At 39.7% G+C, this 19,684-nt stretch overlaps 1 protein-coding gene across 1 annotated transcript in view; it reads right to left on the bottom strand.

Annotated features, from left to right (window-relative positions):
• Positions 1 to 1,429: 1,429 nt before the first annotated feature.
• The window catches only part of megf10 (multiple EGF-like-domains 10), a 140,220-nt gene continuing 121,965 nt past the window's right edge, over positions 1,430 to 19,684 (bottom strand). Inside the window, exons 13-25 of the mRNA XM_049603992.1 lie at positions 19,439 to 19,541; positions 19,129 to 19,275; positions 17,655 to 17,789; positions 17,017 to 17,145; positions 16,728 to 16,856; positions 16,506 to 16,634; positions 15,381 to 15,509; positions 14,942 to 15,166; positions 11,783 to 11,898; positions 11,128 to 11,248; positions 8,260 to 8,304; positions 7,962 to 8,168; positions 1,430 to 5,803 (exon numbers count right to left, since the gene is read on the bottom strand). Of these exons, the coding sequence (XP_049459949.1) occupies positions 5,637 to 5,803; positions 7,962 to 8,168; positions 8,260 to 8,304; positions 11,128 to 11,248; positions 11,783 to 11,898; positions 14,942 to 15,166; positions 15,381 to 15,509; positions 16,506 to 16,634; positions 16,728 to 16,856; positions 17,017 to 17,145; positions 17,655 to 17,789; positions 19,129 to 19,275; positions 19,439 to 19,541 (1,782 nt within the window). The 3' untranslated portion in view covers positions 1,430 to 5,636. The remainder of the gene's footprint in view (positions 5,804 to 7,961; positions 8,169 to 8,259; positions 8,305 to 11,127; positions 11,249 to 11,782; positions 11,899 to 14,941; positions 15,167 to 15,380; positions 15,510 to 16,505; positions 16,635 to 16,727; positions 16,857 to 17,016; positions 17,146 to 17,654; positions 17,790 to 19,128; positions 19,276 to 19,438; positions 19,542 to 19,684) is intronic.

Genomic DNA, 19,684 nt, shown 5'->3' with positions numbered 1-19,684 from the left:
ACAACTACAATTAAGTACATTGCTTGAGATTTAACTGGAAATTACAAAATTGTTAATTGATCATGTTTGATCTGATCAATTAATACATTTCTAGGAATGAATGGAAAACTGAGAATATAGGAAACATGTTCACTCAGACCTACAGCACAAGTCATAGGTTGTCAAAGGAAGTTGTTCAGTGAAATCTGAATCAAGCATGAGTCCCCCAGATTACAATGCAACAATTAATGTCCATCGAAATCTATCTCACAGCACACAACTCATGGAAAATACACAGAAACACAAAGATGGTGGGATGAAGAGGATGTTTGTCTAATCAGAATAATCTGTTTCATTCTGTATTCTCAGGTTTCATTTCATTTGCTCAATCTTTCATTCCATCTTCTTAAATTCCATCCTGTATTCTCCTACCCTTTTTAGATATTTCTGGTTCTGTCCATACCCTCAGTTTGCCTTACACTTTGAATGAATGGTTTCCTTAATGGCATGCCATATAAAATGCATTTCTGATGTTGCAGTCACATGAAGGCTAACTGATATTTATTTTGACACACTGGTTTTGCTGCAAGAGTACTATTTTCAGTAACTATGTTATTTGTGTAATAAAGTATCTGCAAAGCATCACAGTGTCCTGGGGGTTGTGGGATCAGACCAGTTAGACAGTTGGTTGGATGACTAATGTCATCACTAATATCTAACTCTACTTTTGATGCCTCCATGCTGGTGATAGCCGTGGCCAGAGGGGTAATGTTTGTCCACTCTATGTTGGTGAACACAATATCTCAAGAACACCTCAGGGAAATTTCTTCAAATCCGGCACAAATGTCCACTTGATCTCAGTGATGAACTGATGAACACATTTCTTAATGTGTCACAATTGTCCACTTGGACTGAAGAATAAACTGATTAGTATTTTGTTATTAAATTTTGGTGGTCAAAGGCCAAGGCCAGTGTGAATTTCTTTAAATTTGACACAAACATCCACTTGGACTGAAGAATAAACTGATTAGAATTTTGTGGTCAAAGGTCAAGGTCAGTATGACCTTACAAAATATGTTTTTGGCCACAACTCAAGAATTCATATGCTGATTATGACAAAACTTATATCCAAAAGGTCAAAGGTCAACTTCATTGTTACATCATAATGTCCTGCATACACTGTCATGTCATGTCATATCTCAGGAACAGAAGAGGAGACATTTGGTCAGACACTGAATTGGTGACTCTGATCTTGAAACTGCTGATTGTATAGATCCTCATAGATCCTGTGTGTGTGTGTGTGTGTGTGTGTGTGTGTGTGTGTGTGTGTGTGTGTGTGTGTGTGTGTGTGAGATAGACTTGTGTAACGTGCTCACATATTCCACAAGAAGCCAAACGATTTATCATATGATGTCATTTTATTCAAAAGCATTGGCACAAACAACACTATAATGAAGAACAAAATCCAAAAAAACATAACAGAATCCCATCACGGTAGTGGCTAAATTATTGTTGCCTTATTGAGGAATGACTGCAGTTGCAGTTAGTGTATAAATGATTCTTCTTCTGGAAGTGAAGGATTGAAGAACCATTCAAGTGTTGGGAAACAGATCAATTTGATGTATTTGTTATTGTTGGGAAAATCTCAGGCATTTGTTTCAGAGCAGACCTCTTTAGTGGTCATTGAAATGCACAGTGCTCTGACAGACTAGAGCAGGAACAAAACGAAACAGAAATGCAGTATCTGCCGAGGATAAGAGTCTCAAGTTTCCAAGTTTTGATAATCGTATCAGTGCTAAACCAAATGCCACGTTTGTTCCTGATTTTAATTTTAGACATAAGACGCTGGGTGATGTTAATATTTTTACAGAAATGATCAAACTATGTACAATATTTTACAAACATTTCAAATGACCTCAGAATAGCTTAAGACTGTTTGCTGTTGTAGGCAATTCAGAATATAGGAAAGAGAATAAGATAAAACAATATGAAAATGCTCATTAGAGATTAACAATGTGAACTTTTCCAGTTACTATCAATCCTTTCAAAAAGCCAAAGTCCAGCTCAAGCTTGCATTTCATTAGAAGATATGTTAAGCCCTTTAAATTGCACAGTGACAAAGATCAGCAACTGTGGTAAGATCTTATTGTACAGATGACTAGGTTCATTTGGTGATAGGATGCTTTCTGATGTGGTGCTATGGGACAAGATGAAGATGTAATGATCGCAGTGTAAAATTCGTATCACACTCCGCAACCATATTTTGTTGGGTTCTTCAGTCTAAATATAGTCACTGGTGGAAACTTTCCACACAGGAGGTCATGAATTCTAATGGTGGAGTGAAATCACAAATAACTCCTTAACCAGAACAGGAATATAACAAAAGTTTCAGGTGTATCCATTGTTATTGCGTCTGCTTTTGTTTCCACTGTTCTCTGCATGCTTTGGGGTAGAGTTAATGGACCTAAATTTGGGCTCTGTTTAAGAGGTGATACAAATTTTCAGGTAAGTTCAGCGACTTCTGAACAATGCTGGGCTTATCTACACATTGATTGGATTCCTGCTTTTTTTGTCATTTAATTTATAGTTTTTCACTGTGCTGCATGCTCTGTCTCCTTTTACACAGAACTTTAAATAATGTTTTTCAATAACACTCCATTCATGCATAAAAAAGTTATTCAGTACACCAACACAATGAGCAAAGAAAGAAAGAAAGAATGCATTGAACTAACTTCCAATATGATATCATCAGAAAAGTACAAGGATACAGGAAAATTGCGCTGAGCATTTTTCACAAATTTCTGATATTTTATTCATATATATATATATATATATATATATATATATATATATAGACACGTTTTAAAAATACCACTTTGAAACATTTATTCTCAGAAAATTAAGTACTTTCAGTGTTTATGAATAGCATCCCAGATGGGAGGCCTGCACAAGTGCTGGAAAATTAGGACTCTTCTGGATGTTCTTGTTATCTTGATTCTGCCCACATTGTCATTGGATATTGATGTACAAATTCGGTACTCACTTGACCCTTGCATGCACTGCAAGAGTAGATAGCCGCACACCAATGTAACTGGGCTACAAAGCCACAAAAAGGTCCACAGGCTGAGATCAAGGCAAAAATAGTCTATTTATTTAAGACATCTGTGCACAAAAAAGGTGCTCAAAGTGCACAAAAATGATAAAGAGTGAGCAGAAACAGCAGCAAATGTTTCAGTCCTTGACTATCATCATCATATTTATTGAAACAAATAGAAATACTTATGCTTGGTGCTGACGGCTTCACTCTTTAGATGCTCCCTGGATTAGACAAGCAGCATGCTACACCAAAACAGGGAGCGCAATGCAGAAAACCCCCCTTGGTATACAAGAGTAAGGCCAAAGCAAGACCTAAAATACCCTTTTAACTTTTAAACAATGTTGGGACTCTGAAATAGGAAGGTGGAGGCTGGGTTAGGGGAGGCAAAGCTTTGCCAGCAACTGCAGCAGCAGTGGTAGGTGGTAGCAATACTATAGCAAGGATCAGTGAGTAGGAGGCCATATTTAAATGGACTGCCTTGTTTTGAGAATGGGCTGTGATTGGTGTGCGACTGATTAGAAGTAATAATTCTATCAGCTGGCTGTCAGCTAGTTACAGCTGGGGCGTATGACTTCCATGTCATGCATGAACTAACGCAAAGCTTCATCACTGCTGACAAGAGTGCTTTACATTTGTATCTGCATGCAGATTTATAGGCATCTGTATGTACCAGCATGGCATTGTGGAACATGCTTTGTCATATTTTGCCCTTTCTTTTCTTTCATTCTGTGTATAGTTTTAGTGTTTTGTACATTTGCATAATATTTTCTGCCATCATGTATTGGTGTTTGAGGATGTTGAGAATAGTACTAGATGTTGTGTAGTACTCGTATGATAGGTCATTGTGATTTGGTAGTCATGCTTCTCCACTCAGAGTTGATGTCATCTAAGTAGTGGCACCAGCTGATTGATTTATCACACCTGGTTGGAATCTGTCTGTCTCTGTATGTGTTCTGTGAAGCACTTATATCAGTAGCACTGATGACAGTCAAGGACTGAAATGTTTGTTGCTTTTTTTTTTTTTTTACTAATTCTTTATCATTTTTGTGCACTTTGAGCACCATTTTTATGCACAGATGTCTTTAATAAATGGACTATTTTTGCATTGATTTCAACCTGTGTATCTTTCTGTGGCTTTCTAGCCCAGTCACTTTGGTGTGCAGATATCTCCTCTGCCATCGTTCCTTGTTGTTCTAATACTACCCACAACTTTGATCATCATTTAAAATGAACTACAATGGCTTAGCAGGGTGGACCAATCAATCAAAGACACATAAGAAGTATGTGTTGTGCACTGTGCTCACAAGTTCTTGATATGAAGTACAGAAGAACATCGTGATCAAAAGAACTGCTGTAAAAGGCAACGGGTGTCACAGAGTGGAGATAATGATCACGGATTACTATGTATGATATGATGACGGATAATGATATTCATGAACTATGATACTCATCAATTATGGTTTGTTACTGCTTAAAATAAAATTACATCTCTGTTTTCTATGTATTATTTGATTTCTTGATGAACTGAAAAAGAAATGATTTGAAATCAGTGGGAAATTACCAAAAATTAAACTCTGTTACAATGAAAAAAGGCTCAGCTTGTAACCTCTTGTATTAAACAATTTGCATAGCTTTGAACTATGGTGATAAACATAGTCTTTCAATGGAATTTGTACCTTTGGTTAATTTAAATACTAATCCAACACTGATTATTCAAATATCAGAAACACTGTGAGCAGCTTGATGCTACCACTCTTCCTCACAAAAACAAAACTTTAACAAACATCTCATCTTTGATATAATCGCTAATATTCACTCCAATTAGCCATTTTCTGATACTACTGTTACAAAAATAGAGATTTGATTGGTGTTCAATGTGATACACAAACATCAGGAAGGCTCCAGTACGCTTGAAACAAACAATATCTGAAACCGCCTTTGGGTGGGGCTGCGTCTGACAACTTTTTGTTGGTTTCCAAATAATCCATTGCAATGTTTTACACAGCAAGGTATGGACAGGTCACTTTTTGAGTGTACAACACCACAAACGCTTTGCCACCATCTGAATGTTTCTGTTGTTGCGGTTTGTACAATTTGCTGTGTCTTGTGACTACAAGACAAAAAAGACAGAGCTCTTGCAGAAAGATCAGGCAGGCCGTCAGAAGGAGGCTGTGACAGCCAGCCTTTCAGCCCACCTTTCAGTGTGGCCATTTAGGACAGGTGCAAACACTTCTGCCATTAGCAGTGGGCTGACAACACATCATACAAACTGCTTCATTCGTTACCTCCCAGACGTATGGAATGACCTACGAAGACTTCATTGCAGTTAACACATTGCTGCAAAAAAATAACAGCCAAAACTAACCTCCAAACTCTTCCATACCCACTTTGTTCAGAAAGAAGTCGTGATACATAATTACAATGACAGTGTCAAAGTAGAACAGCTAGAAAACAAGTGAAAGTATGCAGTGGGTATAAAGTGTGCATTTTTGTGGAACAGCCAGTGGCAGAGCTGCACACTGGAGGTGAGACCTGGTCTCTGTACTGAGTCTCTGTGCCATCATTCACTGTCCAGCTCCTTGTGCTCCAGGGATGGACTCTCTCTGGCTGGCAGGAGGTCATAGTGACAGGGGATGTGGCTGTTTTTTGGTAGATCGTACGGATCCTGACCAAACTGTACATGGCCATTGCTGTCTCCAGTCAGCTGGATGGTGCTCACAGTTGGCTCTGAAATCAAAGATATGCCAGTTGGCAGTTGCAGGAAGAATAAAGTACAAAGCTGTAAAATTAAACGAAATGTCCAACATTTTGGAAGATTCAGTAGCATTAGCACTGCCTCGTTTGCAGATGCTGGGGAGTTTGTTCCCATTCAGTGATGCAGTAAGGCTTGCGAGAGCAAGCAACTGGTTGTGTGGGCCGGTCTGCATTTACCTCTCCCAACTGCAAACTGATTTTCCCAGTTGGGAGGCCTGGACAAGTGCTAGAACATCAGGTCTCTATGGATGTTATTATTTTGATTCGGCCCACATTGTCATGGTATGTTGATGTGCGAATTATGTACTGTCAGCAAACATGGTGCACTCCGACCACTGTAAATGCTTCTGTCACTGAGTTACTGAGAAGTTTTAACACACAGAAATAAATGTTTTTTTTTCCACCTGAATATTTTCTTAATGACTACAATTGGGATGTATTAGCTGGACAAAACAATGGGGTTGTATCATGAAGCCTCACATGGTCCAAATTCAAAATTGATACTAGCAATCACAGCAAATAAACATTTCCCACACATATTTCTAAGCTTCTGTCCAGGTACATTCAAAAAGAGGGTAAAACACTGAACTGAATGTGTAATTATAAGTGAAAAACTAATCAACACAGTAAGAAATGCCTATTTAGGAGGTTACTGTATATAAAAACACTTCTAGAAAACCTTAACTGATAAGAGCACGATTTTTTTCCCCTTAAGACAACAGAGAAGTCATTTGTTTATCATTTACACACATTTATAACGGTTAATAATGCCAAGAAAGAGTTTAAAACTCTGCTTGCTACTGGCTGGTTCTGCAGGCAAAGAAGAGAGGCTTTCGTTGGCTATTGTAGGCTGCGGAGAGACAGTACGGTGAGAAATATGAACATCTGAAATGATGCAATGGCAGTCCATGGATGTCTATGGATGTAATAATGTGTTTGGACTGGGGCTGTCATCATTAATGTGTTATGGCAATGCGCTTAAGGCCCGAACATAATGCCTTATTTCTTTTAAATTGCAATAATCGCGTACTCCTACTTTGTCCTTTTGACACACCTTTACTTGTAGTCAAGCCACTACAGTGGCCTCCTGCTTCCTGTTCCCACAGTGATGGGAAAGCAGTTCTGAATGGTTCATTTCACTTTCCCAAACCACTCAGTTGAAGTCTAAAGCAATATGCACCTTGTGTCAAACGGAATGAAATTATCACCAACGTTATTTGAATTTCAACTACCACGTATGAGCTAAGCTCACAGGTGCGGCTAATCAGACTGATGTCAACAGGCAACCACATCACCAAAGCTAGCAAAGCACTTTTCTGGAGTGAGCAAATATACACAGACTTGAGGATTAAACTAAATCAAAGAAGTTGACTAAGCACTTGCAAAATGGGTGGCAACTGACTGCACACCAATCAACATTGTGGAGGACTTGGGTCTAGGGGACGTCCTCAGGTTCGCATATTGTAACCAGTCGTCTTACCATAGCCTGGGGGAATGATAGTGTCACACAAACAGAACCCGTTTGAATCACTGAAAGCAGCTAAACTGGAGTCAAGATCATTAAGGAAATTTCTTTGCATCCATTTAATTCGCATCAAGACATGCGATGATTGGTTTGGACAAAATATTTCACTGGATTCAAATTGTCTTGCAAATATTTGAGAACTGTTTTTGTTGGAATATTATTGATCTGTGGATTATGATAAGACTTCATAGGTGAGTTTTAACTGTTTGTCTGACAGAAGTGTTTACTGAACCTGCTGTAGTGGTTGTTACTTGAAATGGTCCACATCAATCCAACTGCAAGGAGCGTAGCTTTTGTAAGATAGGGTTTATGAGTAAACCACTTAAACACAGCAGTTGTTTACATATTATTATCATCTAATAAGCCATAAAAAGGCCTGTGGACACTTAAGAGGCTTTCGTTTGTCCTTGTCAGAATCAAGGGTCTAAGGACAGAGGATGTCATTTGCTGTACAGATTGTAACGTCCCTTGAGGCAAATTTGTAATTTATGATACAGGGCTATATCTAAATTAAGTTGACTGGACTACTATGTAGTGCAATTGTAGCATACTTCTCTATAGAGCACTGACAATGACAACAAACCAATGTAAGCTTAAGCTCCTCACCGACTTCGTAGACGTTGCGGTTATTGCCGGGGCTGCTGTTGCCGATCTCGGCATATGGTGAATCCCGTCTGGTTGGTGACTTCATTTCCACATAGCCACACTCTGTGTTTTTGGCTATCAACAGGGGAGGGTCCTTTATCGTTGCGTAGGGGTTTTCAGAGCTGTTGAGAGAGCAGGAGCTGGCATGATAGGGTGTGCCCGTCAGATCTGGAAAACAGAGGCAGAGGAATTAGTTAGAGATGAAGTCCAGCATTAATCTGAGCAGTTCAGGATTTATGTGTATAGCTGAAGGCCATACCTCGTAAAGATTTCCCCATGTATCTCCTGTCAACCCCGTACGCTCCTGGTATGAAGAAAAATTAAAATGACTGAGGTCAGTGAATGGTGGAAGCAAATGTGAGAGACTGTTACGGCAAGATTAGACACTAAACAAAGTGTTTCTCACATCATTAATTAAGAACTAGGCATATAACAGATCAAAGGTCTGTTATCACCACATCAATTACAATGCAAATACAACAGATTTTTAAGTAAGCTGTTGTCAGATAACTGCACATCTCCTTCTTCAACCAGTGATGTTGTGTATGGTTGACTGCAAATTGATGTTTATTCTGATTGTGCATGACAAGTTTTTTCACAAGTCACCAATTAAGTGTCTGACCAAATGTCTCCCCTTCTGTTACTGAGATATGACGTTAAATAACACCCAGAAAAGTGTTTTATGCAGAACACTATGATGTCACAGTGAAGTTGACCTTTGACCTTTTGAAATGTCATCACTTCATACTTTAATCTTAATAGACATTGAAGTTTTGTCATGATTTGCGAAAAAATTCTTGAGAAATAGCCAAAAACTTGTTTTGTGAGGTCACACTGACCTTGACCTATGATCACCAAAGTTGAAGAAATTCCCTCAAGGTGTTTTATAGATATTGCTTTTGTAAGAATGAGATGGATGTAAGCTCACACTGACATGTAACCAACAAAATCAGTTCATCACTGTGCCCAAGGGACATTTGTGCCAAATTTGTCCAAATTCCCTCAAGGTGAGATATCACATTCACTAGTATGAGACATATGCAAGGTCACATCTTTTGACCTTTGACCACCAAAATCTAATCAGTTCATCATTGAGTTCAAGTGGACATTTGTGCAAAATTTGAAGAAATTCCCTCAAGGCGCTCTTGAGATATTGCGTTCACAAGAATGGGACTGATAGACAGACAACCTGAAAAGATTTAAAAACAGATGTTTTGTAAACTTGTTTAGTTGACAGTGTCTAAATAAGTTTGGTCAAAAAGTCAAACTATTATTATTACTATAATTACTAGTTTCAATCATACAATGAATGAATGCATGAATGAATCTTTGTTATCTGTCAAATATACCATTCAAAAGGAGCACAGTACTAAATATCAAGTTGCTGTGATACAAAATCGCATAAACTAACAACTAGAAGTCACTTGTGTCCAATTTGACTTTTGTACCAAATTTGAGGATATTCCCTCAAGGCATTCTTGAGATATCACATTCATGAGAATGAGACAGGCAAGGTCACAGTTACCTTGACCTTTGGCCACCAAATTCCAATCAGTTCATCACTGAATCTAAGTGGACATTTTTGCCAAATCTGAAAAAGTCCCTCAACGTTTTTTATTTGAGATACCATGTCACACAGAAATTCTCAAGTCATGTTCAACTTTAAATAAGGTCTCTTCTGTGCTGTGGTTTGCCAGATCATGCATTCGGGTACATTCAGCAGTTGCTGGTGTTTCCTGTAAATTTCCTTTTTATTGTAACACATTTCTGTTCTACTCTTTATGATTTTCTTTCTGTATTTGCATCCTTTTTTATGCATCATATGTTTATGTGCCTCTTGGTTTCTCCATGTGCTTGAGCTGTTGTTAAGTTGTGTCATTTTTTCCTAAATGTCACTTATTTGTGAACTAGTCTTGGAAAATCAAAGAGGATGGATGGATGGATGGATGGTAAAATTGATAAATGATGATAAAATTCCTCATCCAAGCAGGGTATGGCACCCTTTCTCCAACTCTGGGGCAAGGCTGACACAGGTACCCGTCCTCTCTGCTCGAGGAGAGGATCACTCAAGCATATCCTGAGCAGCTGCTGAAAGACTCTGGGGGACAGTTGCTACCGCTGGCGTCACAACCAGTTGTTGAAAGCAGTGGCCATAACAAACTGCAGACACCAAGGCCCTCCCAAGAAGCACATGTCTTTCATCAAGGCAGGTGAGCAGCCCAGACCACAACCAAGAGCTGCTGAAGGCCTATGTACCACCACACAGGACTGGCAGTTGATGGTTGATCTGGGCAGGCTGTGACATCTTTGTGACCTGACATCACCATTCTGTCAGAAGCCACTGAACAACTTGCCCTGATAGAGCAGACTGTGCAGGGAAGACCACTTTGAAGAGGCATTTGAATGGAAGAATGCCAAGTACCAGGCACTGGTAGAGAAATGCTGGAGGCAGGGTTGGAGAGCACACTGCCATCCAGCAGAAGTAGGCTGCAGTCTCTCTTCCGAAACTACACCTGGCTGGGAATGAGCAGATGAAGAAGAAAGCCATCAAGGCTGAGACAGACGCAGCAAAGAGAGCCTCCAGGTGGCACTGGATAAAGAGGGGTGATCCATGGACTAATGCTGCTGGGATGCAAGTTGATCAACCCCAGCTGGGTTGTCTAGGCAAGGGTGTCAAATGTTGCAAGACCCAAAAAACACCCGATGAACCCAGGATACATCGCTGATGATGCGTCCCAGCACATCCGTAGGATGCATCATTCATCATGCATTGTAAAAGCTGTGAGATCATTTTTTTATTTGTTTGTATTTACATCCACTTGCATGTGTTTTCTTACTTGCATATCCCTTGCAGCTACTGACGTAAACTGCCATGAGATTCAGTTTTGAATCTGGTGTGTCACTCTTACTTTAGCAGTGCTTAACAGAACAGTATTGATCAAATATTTATTACACAGAACAAGCTAATAATTAAAATCCATGAACTAAGCTTTTGGAATCCTCTGAACATTTCACAGTAATGATAAATAGCAGAATAAAGGCTCAAAGCCAACAACACAGAAACACAGAAACTTGCAGCCCAAATGTTGATATCTATGACAATACTATAATATATTCCATGTCTCACCCAGTTCACTGAAGCAGTCTTCTTGTTTCCAGTCTGCAGGCAGTGTGCCTGAGTGTTCAGCTCGAGCCCTTTTTCTTGGATCTACATTCTTCAGGTTCACAAACAGCTGATTGCTCTTGGCCTGAAAAAATAAATTTAAAGGGACAATGATTAGTTGCTAGAATATTAAGTAATAGACACAGTCTATGCAGAATTACAGCCCTTCAGCAGCGTACGGTGGTTAGGATGGGCCCCAGTTGCACACTATTATGACAGGCCCTAGTGCCAAATTTTGCATCAAAACAGCTGCTGTAAATTTTATAGTATCATCACATGATCAAATACAGATTTGACATTGGACAACATTAACATTGGTATTACCTATCATCACTGCAAATCTGTATATGACAATTTTTTTTAAAAAATAAAATTAGAAATTACACATTAAATTGATTATTTAAATAATTTATTCATAGTTTATATAGTTTCTGTAAAATGAACATTGCTACTGACTTTTTTACAAAAGAAAAAACAAACTTTGACAGAGATCGGTTCTAAGTCTTTAGTCGTTCTAAGTTCTATTTTGACGTGTGCTCTTCTCTGAACATAGGCATATTTCTGAGGTGGCAAGTTGAATCACTGTTCATATTTACAACCCTGCAGTCCACTTCCATACCTTTCCATAGGGACCATTGTTAACATGTGGGGGGCTGATGCACTGGGTCAGAGTATGGTAGCTGGGGTTGGAGAAGTAGTTGCTGGGGTGGGTCTCACACGCTGGTGGGTGAGCATCTGAAAAATGAGGTGACACGGAATTCTTACCAGGAAGTTCATCAGTGCTTTCAGAGAATGAGATCCAACAAGCATCTCAATTTATGATGTCATACAGATCAAAAATCAAGTGTTTACATTTGTGTTTGCTGATGAGCAGTCCTCTTCATGTCTGCCCTCTATTGGCAGAATGCTACATTTCTTGGCACATTACCAGTTATCAGTCTTTCCAGCAACATGGACAACAGTGGTTAATGGCGTTATAGGAGAATTAGCATGCAGAGAATGATTCTGTTATTGGTTAATGGGACCATGGACTCTATTTCAGAAATCTATGTGTATATATATATATGTACATATATATATGTGTGTGTATATACATATACATGTATATATATAGTACAGGCCAAAAGTTTGGACACACCTTCTCATTCAATGTGTTTTCTTTATTTTCATGACTATTTACATTGTAGATTCTCACTGAAGGCATCAAAACTATGAATGAACACATGTGGAGTTATGTACTTAACAAAAAAAGGTGAAATAACTGAAAACATGTTTTATATTCTAGTTTCTTCAAAACAGCCACCCTTTGCTCTGTTTACTGCTTTGCACACTCTTGGCATTCTCTCCATGAGCTTCAAGAGGTAGTCACCTGAAATGGTTTTCCAACAGTCCTGAAGGAGTTCCCAGAGGTGTTTAGCACTTGTTGGCCCCTTTGCCTTCACTCTGCGGTCCAGCTCACCCCAAACCATCTTGATTGGGTTCAGGCCCGGTGACTGTGGAGGCCAGGTCATCTGCCGCAGCACTCCATCACTCTCCTTCTTGGTCAAATAGCCCTTACACAGCCTGGAGGTGTGTTTGGGGTCATTGTCCTGTTGAAAAATAAATGATCGTCCAACCAACTAAACGCAAACCGGATGGGATGGCATGTCGCTGCAGGATGCTGTGGTAGCCATGCTGGTTCAGTGTGCCTTCAATTTTGAATAAATCCCCAACAGTATCACCAGCAAAACACCCCCACACCATCACACCTCCTCCTCCATGCTTCACAGTGGGAACCAGGCATGTGGAATCCATCCGTTCACCTTTTCTGCGTCTCACAAAGACACGGCGGTTGGAACCAAAGATGTCAAATTTGGACTCATCAGACCAAAGCACAGATTTCCACTGGCCTAATGTCCATTCCTTGTGTTTCTTGGCCCAAACAAATCTCTTCTGCTTGTTGCCTCTCCTTAGCAGTGGTTTCCTAGCAGCTATTTGACCATGAAGGCCTGATTCGCGCAGTCTCCTCTTAACAGTTGTTCTAGAGATGGGTCTGCTGCTAGAACTCTGTGTGGCATTCATCTGGTCTCTGATCTGAGCTGCTGTTAACTTGTCATTTCTGAGGCTGGTGACTCGGATGAACTTATCCTCAGAAGCAGAGGTGACTCTTGGTCTTCCTTTCCTGGGTCGGTCCTCATGTGTGCCAGTTTCGTTGTAGCGCTTGATGGTTTTTGCGACTCCACTTGGGGACACATTTAAAGTTTTTGCAATTTTCCGGACTGACTGACCTTCATTTCTTAAAGTAATGATGGCCACTGGTTTTTCTTTAGTTAGCTGATTGGTTCTTGCCATAATATGAATTTTAACAGTTGTCCAATAGGGCTGTCGGCTGTGTATTAACCTGACTTCTGCACAACACAACTGATGGTCCCAACCCCACTGATAAAGCAAGAAATTCCACTAATTAACCCTGATAAGGCACACCTGTGAAGTGGAAACCATTTCAGGTGACTACCTCTTGAAGCTCATGGAGAGAATGCCAAGAGTGTGCAAAGCAGTAATCAGAGCAAAGGGTGGCTATTTTGAAGAAACTAGAATATAAAACATGTTTTCAGTTATTTCACCTTTTTTGTTAAGTACATAACTCCACATGTGTTCATTCATAGTTTTGATGCCTTCAGTGAGAATCTACAATGTAAATAGTCATGAAAATAAAGAAAACGCATTGAATGAGAAGGTGTGTCCAAACTTTTGGCCTGTACTGTACATATATATATATATATATATATATATATATATATATATATATATACATGTATATGTATATACACACACACATATATATATGTGAATTTATATATATATATATATATATATATATATATATATATATATATATACATATATATGTAAATTCACTGGTATGGGCACAGGTAAAAATGAGCTACAGGTGGGCGGGCAATGGGTGAGAACAAAAATATATTTCTATTTTTCAGAGTAAAAGAAATAAAAAGATGTGCAGTGTGTGTGATTATCAAGCTGCAATTCATTTTATTTTGAAAATCAATGACATAAGTTGAACCTTTGACCCCTTTGTCACAATCCACCAATGTGGAGGACTCCAGCAATGAAACTTTGCAGCCCAAGGATGAGGTGGCAGCCAACATCAAGTTCAAGACACCCATGGAGGATTTTTTTGAGGTTTTATGGTGGTGAAGGAGCATGCTAAAATGTTTCCTAACCTGGCAGTGATTACACAGAATGTTTTCACCATCCCAGCATCGAGCGCAGCCAGTGAAAAAGACTTTTGGTCCACTAGATTTGTAATTCAAGAATGGAGAACCCAATTTAATGTGAGTGACTGTAGCCTGTGTGTGTTTTATCACAGGTGTGGGTTGGGTGGCAAGACTTTTACTAATGGGTGCAGCTTTGACTTAGACACAATGATGAGTAACGAGTGAGTTCTGGCCCTCAGCTTTACGGGTACAGTATGAAAGGGTGCAGGTTTTCAAAAATGGACCTGCGCAGGACTATGCTCTATTTAGCATTACAAATAAGTAGGTATTTCTGTTGTACTTTTATCATGTTAATTTTCAAAATAGTTTTTCGCTGTTTAAGAGCAACACAGCAATCAAGACATTTTTTTCTATGGGTGTCTTGAACTTGATGTTGGCTGCCACCTCATCCTTGGGCTGCAGAGTTTCATGACTCAACATGAGGAAAGACCTGCCTAACAAGCCTGCACCAGTACATGTCAGTGAGCTGGTTGCAGTTTGAAGTGGATGAACCTGTAATGTACCTGTAATGGTGTAATCAGCAGTGACCCTCATAGCAGGAGTGTAGGTCACAGCCGGCATGGTAGGCTCTTTGCCCTTTTGCTTCTTCCTGTAGATGACGAAGAGGAGGAGGAGGAAGAGCACCAGGAGCACCAGGACAATGATTCCTGCGATGGCTCCAATCTGGTAGGTGTCCACCTGCATGGCTGCGCTGGTCAAACTGTTAAGGCTGCCCACCACTACACCAGCTGCAGACAGGAGGAGGGGTAATGTAGTGCCAGAGTTTAGAGGCTGTTTGCTCTAAGTAACCATTAGTCCATTTGTAAAAATAGAATGAGGTAAATTCTCCTGCTATTAAAAGGGGATGATTGTCAGTGATTAGACAACCAAAAGAATCTGATTTTAGTCAGAAACAGATATGAGAAATCAATTGATTCCGTGTTTATTGAGGTGTGTCATCACCTTGGTCACAGCGAGCTCCCTTCCAGCCTGGGTTGCAGTAACATGTACCAGTCATGTGATCACACGTGGAGTTATTTAGACAGTCACAGACCTGACGACAGCCATAACCGTAGGAACCAGGAGGACACTCTGGAGATAAGGAAAAAAATCCCCAATTAAATCCAACTTTAATAGGATGTCACTAATCCTGATTACATAACAACAATTTTGATTGGCAACAGTAATTCAGTTTTATTTAATGTATCAATATATATGCAGAAATGTTTAGGAACCTGCTTTAGTTTCAGTGTCTTCACATTTTTATTTATTATTTTATTTTATTATTATTGATTATTCATTCATTCATCTTCTAACCACTTCATCCTCTTGAACATGACTTGGGGGGGGGGGGGGGCTTAAATTTAAAACTGAAGTGAAGTTCAAGTTTCAGAGCTGAAAGGAGTTGACTGCTGGAATACACACTGACAGTAGATGGAGTCATTTGAACAACATGCACTGACAGAAATGTCAGTTTAGGTTGTAGCACAGTTAGTGTAAGCACTGAGAAGAGTGACATGTTGAGATGGGGTGGTCAGTATAATGACATCATGAGGCAAATATTAAAAAAATAAATAAGTAAAGAAGGGAATAAGACTCCAAAAGTGTGCTTCACCAAGGCCAGCACACTGATTAATTTTTATTTGACACAGTGCACAGCAATTTACATGAAAGGAGTTTGACAGATGACTTGTTGGTACTGAAAGTTTACCAAAGGAAGACTGAAAGAAAAAAAGAAAGAAGACTAAGAAAGAAAGAAAGAAGGAAACAAACAGACACAAAGATAGAAGACAGAGAAAAAGAAAAAAAGAAAGAAAGAAAGAAAGCAAGAAAGAAAGAAAGAAAATAAGAAAGAAAGAAGACAGAGAAAGAAAGAAATTAATGAATGTATATAACATGTAAATAATTACTTTTTTCTTGTATTCATATTACTATCATTTATTTAAATGCGTTGGCAACATATCTTAGTTCTTGCCAATAAAGCTATTTGAATTGAATTGAATTGAATTGTAATTGAAAGAAAGACAAAAAGTAAAAAAGACTAAGAAAGAAAGAAAGAAAGGAAGAAAGAAAGTCAGTGTAACATACTTTGTTCACAGTGGCGTCCCATGAAGCCGGTGCGACAGGTGCACTGTCCAGTGATGTGATCACAGTCAGCTCCATTCCTGCACTGACAGGTCTGAAAACAGTCCTTCCCATAGAAACCTAAAGGACAGCCTGTAAGAGAGTCATCAAACATCATACGATATACTTTCAATATGCTCTGTAATAAACAGGAAGTGTGTGTGTGTGTGTGTGTCTATGACTGACGCTGTGTGCAGTAGAGGCCAGTCCATCCTCGGGTGCACTTGCATTCTCCATCATAAGCACTGCAGTAGGCTCCGTTGTGACAGTTACATGTGTGGATGCAGTTGGGTCCCCACTGACCAGGCGGACACGCTGCAACACAATCACAACAAAGTGCTGAGTCAGTGCTAAAGTCTTTAGTCGTACCAGTCCAGGGCTAAACATCCTTTCCAAATAACTTTTCTTTTTACGTTGGAATGTATATATCATAATCATCATGTATCTTCTTTATCATTTTACTGAGTGAACGTACGCTGGGAGCAGTCGCTACCAATCCATCCTGGATAACACTGACAGGAGCCGTCGATGGGATTACAGGTGCCGTTGTTGGTGCAGCTGCAGCTCCAAGCACAGTTCTTCCCAAAGTGACTACTGGGACAAACTGCACCAAAGACACATGTGAGTGTTCATTCAACCACAGTTCAGCCAGAAGTATCCTCACTTTTTCATCTCAAATATAATGTGCGGAGTAAGTGGATTGTACTTGGCGTCCTGGGATCTTGGTTGCTGATAAGGATCACTGTGACATTATCATCTCACACTAATGTTCAGTATTGGTCTCATGTTAAGCAGCAACTGTGTGGAGTAATGTGTTCCATCTGCTCTGATTGATTCAAACATTTACAGTGTGTAATGCCCTGCAGTGAAATACAACTTATGTGTGGCTCATAATGACACAGACGTGTCTCCAATCAAGCATATACAATATACATATGCATCCTAGCAGCTGTCCTTACATTCAGTTGCTTATTGAACAGCCTTTACAGGGAAATTTAGTCATAGGTATTTTCTTAGAAGCTGTCACCTGTATGAGCCTTTAAAAACCCAAAGAGGTTGAACCCCATAGCCTTTGTAGAAACAGTAGAAACAGTGTGATGCAGGGCAACTCACCCTCGTTGCACAGCGCCCCCTTAAAGCCTGGCAGACAGTCACACTGTCCTGTGACGTGGTGGCACGGTCCGTTACTGTGGACACACTGTGGACAGGTCTGACTGCAGCGGTGACCAAAGTAACCCGGAGAGCAGACTGCAGAAAAGATGAGTTAATTTTTATTTCACTCAGCTCTATTTCAATAGAAGTAACAGCAGTGTCAAGGCTGGTGTAGAAGTGACTGAATACATGTCATTTTTTATAATCATAACAGCACAAATAATTTACATGAAAATCTCTTAATAAAAATACAGTATTATTTACCCTAATATAGGAGATAACTTAGCTATAGAAACTGTTTTGTTGAAGTTTTATAATAACCCATCCAGAGTTAACACACATCAACTCCCCAAAACTCCCCCTGAGTTGCACCTGGATTGTTTAGGTGACACAAAGGTTTGGATGGTTAATGCCAACCAGGGAACATTCAACAGTCGCCAATTTGTCAGATTTGAAGAAGCTATTCTTTGTCAAGTTTTAGAGATTTTGCCAGCTTATTTGTGGAGTTAACAGCCCAGTTCTTAGAAAATGTTAGCCTTTTAAATGTTGGCAACTTCTAGGCCTATGCACAAAGCCTGAGGCGGAGAGAGCAAAGCGGCTTGCAGAGGAAGCAGCAACAGTAGGCAGGACAAAGCAGTTTAAATAGGGCACCCTGAATGAGATTTGCCAACTGGTTGCATAGAAAGGAATTGTGATCAATCAGCTGATCCATCAGTTGATAAGGCTGCTTGAGATCAGCTGATGTGGCTGAGATGTAAGCTAAGGTTGACATCATGTCCTGCCTGAACTAACGCCATGCTCAATTTTTGTTGAAAAGTTAAGTTTTATCGTATCCGCTACATAACATACAATGTAACATATCTGTGGTTTAAAGAAACGTATAATATCAGCTTTTATTTCTGGTGACTGGGCTGGCGTTTAACGCTTAGAGTTGAGACTGAGTCAGAGACTGTCAGCCCACAGGTCAATATGGAACAGGGCGACATAACTACAATGAAATACAATAGGTCAGAAACACGAGCAGTTCATCCAGATTATCTAAACTATTGTATTTGGAGGTCAAACTGACAGGGAAAGTGTCACTAATCATCCTTCATAGTACAGGAAAAGTGCATGTGAACTACAACAAGTACAGCACTGTAGGTCAAAGTTAAAGTAGGAGGTGGCTGTGTAAACTGTGATATTTACAACAGATAGTTTGAGCAACAACTTTAGAATTCACCGTTTGTTTTTAGGTTTTGACCAATCTATAGGACTGCTCATGTTTCTGATTTATTTTATTTCCTAGATCTGAGATCTAAGCTATTAACTTGCAGAGAACAACATTATTATTACTAATAGGAATTATGGACAACACTATTACAGTTAGACAGAATTTTAAATAAACTCATTTGTGCTTAAAGAAGAGCATCAGCTGTGTGATGATGATACTTACTCCTCTGACACGTGGTGCCTCTGTATCCTGGAGCACACTCACACGTTCCCTCATCTGGAGAGCAGGATGCTCCATTCTTACAGTTACAGGGGAGGGAGCAGTTTGGGCCCCAGCGGCCCTCTGCACACACACTGTCACAGTGGATACCTACAAACACAAACATACATAATCACATTATTACCCAGGAAAGACCCTCCTACACTATGAGCCAAATAGGAGGTAATGATATTCATGGTACACTGTAATGCTCAGATATCTTGTCAGACTATGCGCAGACAAATCAGCCAAGAGAATTTTGTTAAGGTGTTACCAGTCCATCCAGCCAGACAGCGGCAGTGCCCAGTAGAGTGGTGACATCCATCAGCATGACTGCAGTCACAGCGTTCTTTACAGTCCAGACCGTATGTGCCATCCTGAGGAGGACCAACAATAACCATCACAGACATGAACTTCATTAAAAGCTTCATTTACATGACATGCAGCACGCTTTTCATCATCAGAGAGAAACTTTTCATGCTTAATTTCCCACAGCTTCGTATGTTCTAACAGGGCAGTT

The sequence above is a fragment of the Epinephelus fuscoguttatus genome, linkage group LG18 (genome assembly GCF_011397635.1).
Source record: "Epinephelus fuscoguttatus linkage group LG18, E.fuscoguttatus.final_Chr_v1".
NCBI classification, from domain to species: domain Eukaryota; kingdom Metazoa; phylum Chordata; class Actinopteri; order Perciformes; family Serranidae; genus Epinephelus; species Epinephelus fuscoguttatus.
The sequence above is the reverse complement of the archived record's forward strand: the minus strand, read 5'-3'. Positions and strand labels throughout refer to the sequence as shown.